This window comes from Lonchura striata, chromosome 7 (genome assembly GCF_050655825.1).
Source record: "Lonchura striata isolate lonStrDom1 chromosome 7, ASM5065582v1, whole genome shotgun sequence".
In the NCBI taxonomy this organism is placed as follows: domain Eukaryota; kingdom Metazoa; phylum Chordata; class Aves; order Passeriformes; family Estrildidae; genus Lonchura; species Lonchura striata.
In genome coordinates this window covers 33,237,405-33,249,755 of record NC_140709.1, presented here as the reverse complement: position 1 = coordinate 33,249,755, position 12,351 = coordinate 33,237,405, and the positions used below count along the sequence as shown (strand labels likewise).

Sequence of the window (12,351 nt, the reverse complement as noted above, 5' to 3'; positions counted from 1 at the left end):
GGGAAAAGTCTCTAAATTCAGAGACCATTCAAAGTGCCCATCCAAATTTGCTTTCTTTGCCAAAGAGAGGAACTAGAACTCCATCTCAAAAGAAATGGTAACCCTTCCTCCAAAATCCAAAATATCCAGGGACTGATCCCCTACAGAGGTGTCAGAACACTGGTACTGGGCATTGCCTGCCCAGGGCAGTAGATCAGCTACACACCAAGACCTAGCGTAGCTGTTTACCTTGTCCAAAAGAATTTTGGTGGCAGAATTTCAAGAAGGCTACCTCTGAGAAGTGGAAAACACATGCCAAATTTAATCTTTCAGGAGGAAGACCGCCTTGCAAAGATGGATACCAACTCCATGTACAAATTTAGTCAGTGCTTCCAAACCAAATATGCCAGGATAGAAAGTTGCTGCCGCCTTTGCGCTGCACATCTTACCTGCATCTCCAACGCTGGGGCTACATTCTTTCCTTCCCATGACAAAGCATTGCTGTTCTCCTTCAGGAACTTACCAAGCAGAAGTTGCATAGCACATCCAGCACTGGCTATGTCCAACAATAGCTCCTACACAGAAATGTCTTGCTGGACTATACCATGCCCTTAGCTTTTCAGTGCTACGTAGCCCCGTGTTCGGCCTCTCTTGACATCTGAATCTAACTGGAAGCACTTATAGCACAGCAGCACAATCTGGATGAAGAGAAAGAGACATGAAGCACGTGTTTTTGTCCTGGCATATTTTTGTGTGACTTCTATTGGGATCTTTAATCCTTATGAAGCTGTAATGTGCACAGTGGTCCTTTGAGCTGAGAAGGACCGTGCAGAGAGCTGATCCCTGTGGCCTCAATGCCTACTGACACCTTCTGTGTTGGTTATTTCAAGCTGCTGGACATGCTAGATGCCACTGATGACACACAGGGTGTGCACGAGTGTTGGGCCTTCGTGGGCCTGCTGGATGGGCCCCAACCTCCTCCCTGAGGGGTAGAGGTGCCGAGAGTGCTGGGTGCCAGATTGTGCATCCATCCCTCCCTCCCCCCAGATGACCTCCTGGCTATCCCATCCCATCCAGCACAGTGGAGACTGGACCAAACTTCCTATGGCTGGCCCTGAGCCCCCCCAAGACTACAGCCTTAGCTATGCTGGGCAAGGTCAGGGGATCACCTGGGCAGCTGGTGAGTAAGGGTGTGCCTTGGCTTTGCTGCTGCACAATGGGCTCTTCCCATCACCCTGCCTGCTCCCTGATCCCGCTTGTGCTTCCCTGCTCCCCTGCTGGCTAAGTCTCAGCAGCTGGCAGGGGCACTGCTGTCTCCTCTGTGCGTTTCCCCAGCAAAGTCTACTGTGTATCCTTGCTTTGGCTGGAGCTGCCCTGCCATGCCATGCCACCCTATTCCATTCCATCTCATCCCATCCTAACCCCCCTGGCTGGCAGGAACACGTTCACCTCCCGAGCTGCTGTTTTCCAGGGCATCCTTGGTCCTCGAGGGAGTCCTGTGAGTGTGGCCCTTGCCATCCCCAACCCTTCTCACACCCAATGCCCTCTCTCATTCTCATCTTTCCTTCCCAGTGGACACAGGGGCCCACGGGACTTACTGGGCTGAAGGGGAAGAGCCTGGAGACAGAAACTGCTTTACCCTGACAGTTCCGGAGAATTTTGGCAGTGCAGCCTGATGAAGTTGCTGGAGGGGATCATCCCAATGCTACTGTTTCTGCTTGTGCTTTTCCTTTTCAGCTAGTGCTTTCTCCCTGCACCCATCAGCTGGAGCTGGCGTCAGGCCTTTCTGTCCAGCAGGTGCCTTCTGCAATGTTTCCCAAGGGTACAAACTTCAGCGGCTGTCCGGCTGCAAACCAAGCAGGGACATGGGCGGTCTGTGCCCGGAGCTGGAGCTCAGAGGCCCTGGAAAGGCCCTGGAAAGGCCCTGCCATGCATGGAGCAGCTGCACCGTGGCAGTGCCATGCTAACAGCCATGCCCTGCCAGCCCCATGGCAGCGGTGCCATACCTGACGTGCTGATGGACAGCACTGCAGCTTGGCAGGGGTTGCAAACACAGGAAATTCAGGACCATGCAGCCTTTACAACTGCTTTACCTGCAAAGCAATTGCAGTGAGGTTTTGCAGAAAAAGCTCTTAATACATTAAACTGTCTGATATATGAGAACTGTGCTAAGCCAAGGTTTTGAGCTAACAGTTTACGTTTCAACATTCATCAAGTCAGATTTGCAAGAGCTGTTCTGAAATGTTTAATAAGCTTTTTGTTTTAAGATTTACTTTACAAGGCAACTTGTATCACTTTCATCAGGATCTCAATACAAAAGTCTTACAATGCTTTGTTTGCTAAAAAACTACAACATGGAACTGGGGGTTAGGGAGTTGTCTCCTTTTGCCAGCTGTTTTGGGAGAAGGGGTGTCCCACAGCCTGCTGCTGGAGACTGCTGGACTCAATAAGTTACACAAGTTCTGTACATAATTACAGTCAGAGTATGCAGCTGTATTATACACTACAGGTAAACACTATCAGGGCCCGTAACTACTGTAAAGCAGAGCTTTTTCTTGAAGATTTCAGAGTTTATGTGACTGTGGATAAATCTGATCTATCAGGGGACTGACATCCATCTTTCTTAGGCACTAATCCAGGCAGAATTGCCTTGCAGAAGTAACTGGCTCTTCTGCAACCTTGTGCATTATTAAAAAAAGTTATGTAGCTCTCCTTAACAAATTTATAAAAATAATTATTTTCTAGTCTTGTGCCTACCTTCAAACACAGAATTACTTTAATAACTTCACATTCTCTTTCTGCATTAGGTTCACTGCAGTATTGGATCAGGCAAAAACTTCAAAACCTTAATTAGTCCAACTGTGACCCAACCAACTGGATATTTTAGCCTGAACAAAAGAGTTTAAATACAACTCCAAAGAAATCAAAGGAAGTTTGTACCACAACAGCTCAAGCTAACTAACAATGAATGTGTTTTCTATGGTGGGGAAAAAAAGTTACTATTTCAAGTTTTAGCACAGAATATTCAGGGAAAACATTTTGTAAGCCTATGCTTTGTAAACATTTATACAAATCATTCAGAGTGGCTTTGGAATGGATTTTCAAACCCTTGGCATTATGCAAGGCAGGAATTAACAGCTCACACTATGAGAACAAGCGACTTTGATATGGAGTTAAGAGCAAGAGCACTGAAGGCTCCTGCACCAAGTACTTAAAACTGGGTATTACTTTGTATTTTATTATAAAGTTTATAGCATTACAGAGTCCAGCATGGCACCGTAAGTAACCTTGTTACAGTATTTGTTTTTGCTTGGTACAAAAAAGCTGATCAGCAGCATAACTGTTACACTGCATCCAGGATTGGAAGGGGTTGGCTTCTTCTGAAGAGGGATGAGTCAGTGACTTAAAATAAAAAGGCTGGATTTTAAAATCTCAAATATGTGCAAAATTCCTTTCAGTAGAGAATGTGGTAGAGGTGTGTGCAATGTTGAAGGACAGGCCCCAACCCCGATACTGCCAATATACTGCAGTCATGTGGAGGGTGAACTCTGGATGGTTACTCACAACTTTGGGTGCCGTTTCCAGGAGTCCTCCTCACAGCTGTTCTCTCCCCAACCCACTCTATGTCCTTTTATGCAGTGCATCAAGTACTGACATTCATAATTTTCTCTCCCCTCTGCCCCCCCCTCCTAAAATAAAACTGGTCCATGATAGTTCTAATAAGCTTCCTTCAGGAATTCCAGTAAACTCTCTCCATCCTAAGACAGCTGTGACTGTTACATGGGTTTATGAAAGCAAATGCAATCTGGGAGATGAAGGGCTGCATGTAAAGAGAAGTATCTCCATTTTCCTAAAGTCTTCAACAGCTTTTTAAAACAAGAGCATGGATTCCAATGTTATTATGAGGAAAGCCCCTTGGATTTTGGTGCTTTAGCCTTGATGTTATTTGCTGTTTTCACATGTTGTAGGCAACATAAATAGGATCCAACTGATCAGCTAAAAATCCATCTCTCAAGTGCATCCGTTGTTTCTCGCCACGGGAGTTGATGGGAATGACCCCGGGGTCCACGATGACCACGACACCAACAATGAGATAATGCTCTTCCAGGACCACATTCGTCACCAGCGCAACCAGATCCAATGCTTCCTGCTCTGAGCCTTCCAGCTCCACCACCACCACCAGCAGGTTTGTCCACGTAAACACTGCACTGTTGGCATGACACACGTGTTAATGGGGAGGAAAAAAGACCTAGGCAAGTCACTAAAAGAGATTATGAAAAGAAAGACATGACCTCCCAAAGCTTACAACTAAACCTGAATGCTTTGAGGCTGGAGAGAACCTACAGCCAATGATATACATAACTCATTAGGGCCAAATGGGAATAAAATATGTGAGAAGACATCATCCATTAAATCCTTGAGATGCGTTTACCACACCCACATGTGTACATTCTGACACTGCCAAGGAAGTTATAAGTTCTTCTGCTTTAGAAGAAATAAAATGATACAGAAAAATAATGCTGCTTACCATTCTGCAATGCTCTTATGTGCCCTGATTACAGAGGTTTCTATGTCGATGGGGTGGTACCTCATTCCTCTGAGCTCCAGTGTTTCATCCAAAGAGCCCACCACATACAAGGCATCGTGCCTCTCTGCAATACAGCACACATATTTCAACATTGCCACATCTACAGGACAAACACGGTCACTTCTATGTGCTTATTCCTGACATTCTAAGATGCTCCCGGTGCTTCCTAGGGGAAACAGTCTATAATGCAAGCTCTAGCATCTGAGAGAATGAAGAGCTCATATAGCACTTCTGCCTATGACTCCAAGCAACTGAAACCACAATGAAAAGAATTTCTGGGTCATCCAGTTCTGTCCTTTCTCTCATAACATGTAACCTCGGTTCATAAACCCAAGCAAAATCCACCATTAAAACATCTTTTTGTTCCACTATTCTTACCAGAGCACTTTTCTTCTCTGATTGACACAACCACTTTTCCAATTTCAAATTTAACTTTTTTTTCTTTTTAACACCAGCTTATGCCCACTCCTACCAACAAAATTCTACTCAGTTTCTTAAGATGCCACAGTTTACGCAATAATAACAATTCTCTCCTCTCCCCAGCCCCAGCTTTGCCAGGTTAAATAAGCAAAGCTCTCCTAGACCCTACCTGAAGGACACACTCTGCACATTCACACTTGTAACTCTGCTCAGTTCAATTTTGCTTTTTCTTTGTTAACTATTTTATAGTCTTGCTCAGTTGTGTTACTGGAGGTGAAAATCATGCTGGGAAGTCGTATTTAATGTATACTGTAAATTCACAGCCTAAAGTCTCTTAAAAACTAAAGGACAACTGACATTGTTCCATGGTGATAAAAATCTCTGTGATACGTGATTTTTCAGAAAGCTACAAGGCCCAAAACCTTGTTAGTATTATTATTCAGTGGCAGCAGTTGGGACGCTGACACTATTCATGTAGACACTTAAATGTAGACATTTAAATCCAGTCACAGAAAACCAGCAATATATATTTGTTACTAAGCTAGAAGCATGCAAACTCCTTTTCTTAGACTGTTCAGAGGTTTATTCCTTTACATATATGATAATCAAGAGCTACATCTGCTTTGCATTCTGTATACAAACAGAGCAGATGGAAGATAAACTCTTCCCAAATTTAGACATCTTGGCTTAGATCAAAAAACCCTCAAGATTAACAATTTATTTTCTATACTGGAAAGTTTCTCCTCTAGACCTTTAACTCCTGAAAGACTGCAAAATCACTGCTGTCTGTGCACGTCCTGAACCTGCTGAATGACAGAACATCTCCTTAATTCAGGAGCCTTCTGCGAGGGAAGTCAGCATAAACATGCTGGGGAGCCCAATGCTTGCTGGCTCAGCTCTCCCTAGGAGCCTCAGAGCAGTGTTTCTGTGGGTGCAGGCGTTTCCTCACCTCCGCTGGCGTCCGTCAGCTCCGTCCTGCGCAGGAAGCCCAGGTAGCCGGTGCGAGCCCACACGGTCTGAGTGTCCCCAAAGCTCAGGCGGGCGGTAAAGTGATCGGCGTGCAGCGCTTCTTCTCCATACACCGTGTAGTAACCAGTAGCGTTGTGTGGGCTACTCACCCATATCTAGGGGATAAACCAAATCCCAACTGGAATGAACACAGGGTATTTTGCCAGACACAGACAGCATCGTTAATGGATTTAAAAGATCCGTTTCACTGACAATTTTGACTGCTCCAAAATGCGAGTTTTATTGAAAGCGTGAACTTCTGACCAAAGAAAAGGAGTTTTATATGCGTGTAATTGGGGGATGGTAAAGGCCATAAAAAAATCAACCAGGCATTTGGCTTACTGGAAAGGAACACCTGCTACCCTATTAGCTGGGCATCTTATTACACAACAAAAGATGCCTATAAAATAAAGGTCAAACCAAACAGCAAATTACCTACTGCTGCTGCTTGCTGATGGGAGTACATCCCTTACCTGTTCTAGTTGCTGGGCACACACAGACTAGCCTGGTCTCACCTGGTGCTGTGCAGCCACATGTGCAGGAACGCACACAGTGCCAGCTCTGTGGGGTTCATTCATGTCCCACTCAGGGGAAGGAAGGCATTTATCTAACAGGAGGTATGGATGGATCACATCACTGCTGAGAAACACAATACAACAGTACCAAACCTTTACCTCTCCTAAATGTGAGTCTCCCAGAGGTCCCTTGGTTTCTGTGTGTGCTATGATGACCTTTACTCCCGGAAGAATCTCAAATAAGAAACAAACAAAATTTAAGAAAATGAATTCATCAAAAGAAAAGTTAATCAGAAGTCAACAGTCTGTGCTTCCCTTTCTACTCCACAGACACCAACCATTTCTTCCTACTACAGTTGTTTAACTTGTTAAATAATTCTAACTCTGAGCAGCTGTTTTGCAGCTTCAGTGTTGGTTTCACACCTAGAAAATGCCTTCCATGTGAAGGCCTCAATTTGTTTTGGTGGTAGCAATTTATCCTATTGCTTCATGTCATACACCTGACTTCACTTAACTACTCAATTACAACCTGTTCTCCTGGACACATTCTGATTAGCCAATCTCATTCCACATATTCTTTAATGAGATCCAGGTGATGCAGCTCCCCACCCAGGTGAGGGTCATGAGGACATAACCAGCTCATAAAGGCTTTAAACTCAAACAGCAGTTAAGAGTAGATGTTGGGAAAAATATAAATTCTTCCCACCTGTGAGGGTGGTGAGGCCCTGGCTGGTAAATGCTGTCCAGAGAAGCTGTGGCTACCTCACCCCTGGGAGTGCCCAAGGCCAGGTTGGATGGGGCTTGGAACAACCTGGGATAGTGGAAGGTGCCCCCCCCACCCATGGCAGACAGGACTGGAATGAGATGAGCCTTGAAGTCCTTTCCAACCCAAACCACTCTTGGATTCTGTGAGGAAGGAGGATGACACTCTGTCTCTTACCTTCCCAGACTCCATAAGTGGCAGGCTGTGTGGAGACCCTCTCTCTACCAAGCGCACCCTGAGAAAACAAGAGGAATACATTTGTACAAGGCTTTAAGAAATGTTGGAGATTAGATTATTTTCTTTTTTTTTTTTCCTCCTTTTCCTCTCAGGGAATTTTCTCCCACCGGCTGCCTAAGAGATGATGACTGTATTTAAGAAAGACAAAAGATGTAGCCAAGGAGGAGGGAGAAAAGTGCAGCTGGCTGCATTCCTGTAGCTGAGGGGCTTCTCTTGGGAAGGGCAGAGATTTTGGCTGTGGGGTGAGGAACAGGGCTTGGCTCTTCTCTCTCTTGCTCTCGGATCAGAGAGAACCACTGCTCTGCGGTTGCTGTGGGAAAATATTTCCTGCCACCTTGGAGTTCTGCCTTTTACTATTTCCACCAGGGGTGAGCCTTTGCTTGTAGGAGCAGCCGGTGAACTGGGACCTCAGTAACGCCCAACTGCACTGGAAAGGACCCTCACCATCTACTGGGGTGCCTCAGGGGAAAACCTGGGGCCCTGAGCCCCTCCCCACTCTGAGGGAGCCTCTCCTGGCTGCTTGCAGGAGCTCCACTGCCCCTGCCCAGCCCCGCTGCCCCTGCCCAGCCCCACTGCCCCTGCCCAGCCCCACTGCCCCTGCCCAGCCCCACTGACACTGCCCAGCCCCACTGACACTGCCCAGCCCCGCTGACACTGCCCCTGCCCAGCCCCACTGCCCCTGCCCAGCCCCGCTGACACTGCCCAGCCCCTCTGCCCCTGCCCAGCCCCGCTGACACTGCCCCTGCCCAGCCCCTCTGCCCCTGCCCAGCCCCGCTGCCCCTGCCCAGCCCCTCTGCCCCTGCCCAGCCCCACTGCCCCTGCCCAGCCCCACTGCCCCTGCCCAGCCCCTCTGCCCCTGCCCAGCCCCTCTGCCCCTGCCCAGCCCCGCTGCCCCTGCCCCTGCCCAGCCCCGCTGCCCCTGCCCAGCCCCGCTGCCCCTGCCCCTGCCCAGCCCCGCTGCCCCTGCCCAGCCCCGCTGCCCCTGCCCCTGCCCAGCCCCTCTGCCCCTGCCCAGCCCCACTGCCCCTGCCCAGCCCCGCTGCCCCTGCCCAGCCCCGCTGCCCCTGCCCAGCCCCACTGCCCCTGCCCAGCCCCTCTGCTCCTGCCCAGCCCCTCTGCCCCTGCCCAGCCCTGCTGCCTTCTGCTGCTGCTTTGGGCTCTTTGACTACACTGCAACCCAGCATCCTGTGCCTGCCAGTACATCCCACAGCTGCTGCTATGGCTGCAGAGTTTGTGCTATGTTTTGTTTGCTGCTCAGGGAAGGCTGAGGAACAGAGTTATTTTGGTTTGAAGGAAGGAAAAAAAAAACCTAAGGAAGATTCTAACTGTGCTATTTCCACTGCCTAAAGGAGTGTTGGGAGAGGATTTCTTGGAATTGCACAGCACAGGGAAGTAATATGGCAGGGAGTCAGCTGGTCGCTGCCAAGGATAATTCAACAAACCAGTGCAATGAGGATGGAGTTTCTTTTCCACAGCCACTGAAGAGTTAATGCTTTAACACAGATTGTACCTGTCATGTCGAAGTGCTCTCATATCTACATAGACTGTTGTTGGATCTGGTCCTGCTGTTCCCTAAGAATAAGGAGGAAGAAACAAATTCAACAGAAGCCACAACACCCTGCTTTCATTTTCACAGCTACATAAATTCACAAATTTCCTCTCTCTTTTTTATTGACACTTACAAAGCACTTCCCTAATGTCCAAGAAATAAAGTAGCCCCCCTTTCTACAGTCAGTACTGTAGAGCCTTTGCTTTCTATGGAATCAGTCAATGAATGCACAAGTGAAGTATGTAAGTACAGGTAAGTCTAAGTTTGCAAAATTTTGAGATTTAAAATGCAGCTTTTAGGATTTTATTTAAGTAAGCACCTGCTCTATAACCCACACAGCCAGTGCAAAAGGATGTAAGCACAAACCTATGTGGGCCTAGTCCCTAACACTGCAGAAGCAGATGGAATTTAGGACGTGACAAGCACACATGCATCACTATACCTGTTCAGCCAGCTTGCCCAGCCTGTTTGGCTGACAGCAGGACCACAAACAGAAGTAACAGAGGCCATCAAAGTGTGGGAAACAGAGAGAAAGGGGAAAAAAAGAAAATACAAACAAAGAGGCACTGGAAACATAAGATACACACAGTAAGACAGAAAACAAAACTTACACTGTTTTAGAATGAAAAGAAAATTTCCATTTCAGAATACTTAAGAGCTTGGCACTTTTTGGTAGTTATTTTGGAAACATGCAAGTCTCAGATCATGGAACAAAAGAAGGCTACAGCAACCCATACACTGCTTTATAATAAACCTCTTCTTCCTGTGTAGAAGAAGACTTTGCAGCTTCAGAAACACCTCAGAAAACCAATCTAGCAGGGCTGAAAGACATGTATTTAGCCTGCTAATTTGTAACAAAAGTTTGTTCATTCATTTACATTCATTTAAATCCAATTTAAAAAGTCTAATGGAGGTATCACTTCGGAAGAATGGAGGAAAAGGTCAGAAAACTCCTCCCACTAAAAAGGATCTCAAGAATGGAAAACAAAGATGAAAAAGGCATAAAATGAAGGGGAAGCTTAACTGCTCAGCAGTCCTGTATTCCACACTGGTGTTTTTTGGAGTACTTTTTCTGTTGCCCTTCAGTACTCTGCATAAAAACTGTTTCTCACACCTTTATCCCAAACTGGCTTTTGAAATTTTTATTCACACAGGCAATTTGGAAAGCTATTCTTTCACACTTGGCAGCTTTATTCAATGTTAAAATCTTAATTTGCAGTCATCTTGATTTCATGTGTATCCTTCCTGGTTTTCCACCTCCTGATTTATAAAATCACTCTGACATTTCTTTATAACCATTTAGTTCCATCTTGTTAGAAATTCTTTCTCCTTTAATTGTGAAAGAAACCATAGAAACTAAGGAAACAATTGTGAATGCAACATATTTAAGTAGCTCATGTCCCAGAATATCTCTCTCGTAGGAAACGTAGAACACTGTAGTATATTCTGAAAGCTAAAAAGGTTTTTCTTCATCTAGTGGGCACCAAGAAGAAAAAAAAAAGGAAAAACAAAGTTTTGCAGAAGTACCGTAGCAATTTCTATAGAAACCTATTTTATTAAGTGTAATCCATACCCATAAAATCAGAAATTATATTTACAATTACACATACTAAATCCATGTGTCCCCTAAGATATTCCCCACATGCAAAGCTACATAGTGCCTCATCTGAAACCTGAGCACGTATTTACTAACTCAAGCATCTCCCAAACTCCAGGGTGCTTTCCCAGTTCTAGTCAGTGCTTACTTAATTTCTGATTTTTTAGCTAAGTTTTGGAATATATATATATATATATATAAAACGTATGTATTTTTTTAAATCTCCTGACTGGAACACAAATACCTCATTAAGAAAAGTTAGATTTTACCTGGTTATATTAGACATAAAAGATTATTATCAGCTGAATACTAAACTATCAATGGTGGTTCTGGCCCACAGCATGTCATTATCTCCAGACTGTGAAGCATGGCTGAGTACTTCATGGGCATATCCTCCTTCTCAAAGCTTCCAATTTCATGCTTTTAAGTAAAAAAAAAAGCCTGGTTCTCAAACAAGGTGAGACAAAAATATTTGTATGTTGCTAATACTCATTTGAGATCTTTAAAACAAAACAAAAAAAAGCCTGCCAACTGCGTCAATTTTCCTGGGTCTTATTTGTGAAATTCTGACTTCCATTTAATTCCACATTATACAAAATAAGACAAAATCTGAATTACACAAAAGCTGAAAAAGCATTGCTTGTAACATGTAATATTTGTGAATAGGAGACTTTTCATTTAATACTTCTCCTGTGTAGTAGGAAGGAAACAAGTTTCTTAGTACTGACCCTCTGGATCAGAAAAGCAAACCAATTGGTCAATTAGTACAGAAAAGTGAAATTTTCATAATGCACATAATAGTAAACATCTTATTAAAAAGCTCCATTTAACTTGGTGATGCAGGAAGCAAGCAGAACATGATTTTCTACCAAGTCCCCAGAGATTCTGTGTCAGGAAGAAGCAGTTTAATCTCACCTGTAAGCAAATTGCTACGTTGACCCTGCACCCAAAGGTGGTGCTCACTGCACGAGCAGACAGGCCCAGGTCTTTGAAGAGCTTGGAGAAAGACTGGGTGAGGGTGATCCTTGGCCTCTCCTCTGCCACCACCATGCAGGTGCGCACGCACGACAGGTTAACCCCCTTCATCTGGGAGGGCAGGGGGCCAGAACAAACACTGTGACTTCAAAGGCAGCAATTCTAGAAAGAAACTGTTTTATCTGTGCAACAGAATGGCTTTAAAAGCACTAGAATAAGACAAAACTGTTTTAACGCTACAGACATCATGTAGCTGCAACACAGTCTCTCAGCATTTTGAGCTGAAAAACCCTTAGAAGTCATTTTGCCATGGAGCTGGGTTTGCCAGAGACCTGCTGGCTCCCAGCACTTGCACACTTTAGGTGTTCCAGACATCACCAGCTCCTCTCAATGTGAATATGAACCTGGAGCAAGCAGCTGTGGGCCAGGATTTCCTTTAGTGAAGTCCAGTGGAACAAGATTTTTTTTTGTCTTTACTGACAGCACACAATACAAACACTTTTTTCTGAAAGAACTGGCACACATTCCCAGTGGAAGTCCTGGGCAGCTGAGTTACTACAGCTGTGGGAATTCTCCTTCCTCCTTAAGGAAATCGAGTCTGAGTTGAGAGATTTCCCTCAAAAATAAACAGATGTATTAGAGTATAACTGATGTTGTTAGGAATCAAACAATCATGCAGCATATGCTTTGGGTGGGAAGGAAAGGACTTTAAACAAAGCT

General features: G+C 45.3%; 1 protein-coding gene across 7 annotated transcripts in view; it reads right to left on the bottom strand.

Annotated features, from left to right (window-relative positions):
- Positions 1–2,200: 2,200 nt before the first annotated feature.
- DIP2A (DIP2 acetate--CoA ligase A) overlaps positions 2,201–12,351 on the bottom strand; it is a 76,210-nt gene continuing 66,059 nt past the window's right edge. For 3 of the 7 annotated variants that reach the window (XM_021532561.4, XM_021532562.4, XM_021532564.4), the window contains 8 exons: positions 11,572–11,742; positions 9,502–9,531; positions 9,021–9,082; positions 7,451–7,508; positions 6,670–6,744; positions 5,937–6,111; positions 4,508–4,631; positions 2,201–4,187 (listed from right to left, as the gene is read on the bottom strand). In XM_021532561.4, coding sequence (XP_021388236.1) covers positions 3,935–4,187; positions 4,508–4,631; positions 5,937–6,111; positions 6,670–6,744; positions 7,451–7,508; positions 9,021–9,082; positions 9,502–9,531; positions 11,572–11,742 — 948 coding nt within the window. In that variant the 3' untranslated portion in view covers positions 2,201–3,934. Of the gene's footprint in view, positions 4,188–4,507; positions 4,632–5,936; positions 6,112–6,669; positions 6,745–7,450; positions 7,509–9,020; positions 9,083–9,501; positions 9,532–9,553; positions 9,626–10,879; positions 11,077–11,571; positions 11,743–12,351 lie in introns of those variants that run through there. The other 4 variants (XM_021532563.4, XM_085585382.1, XM_085585383.1 and 1 more) reach the window with 3 other exon arrangements.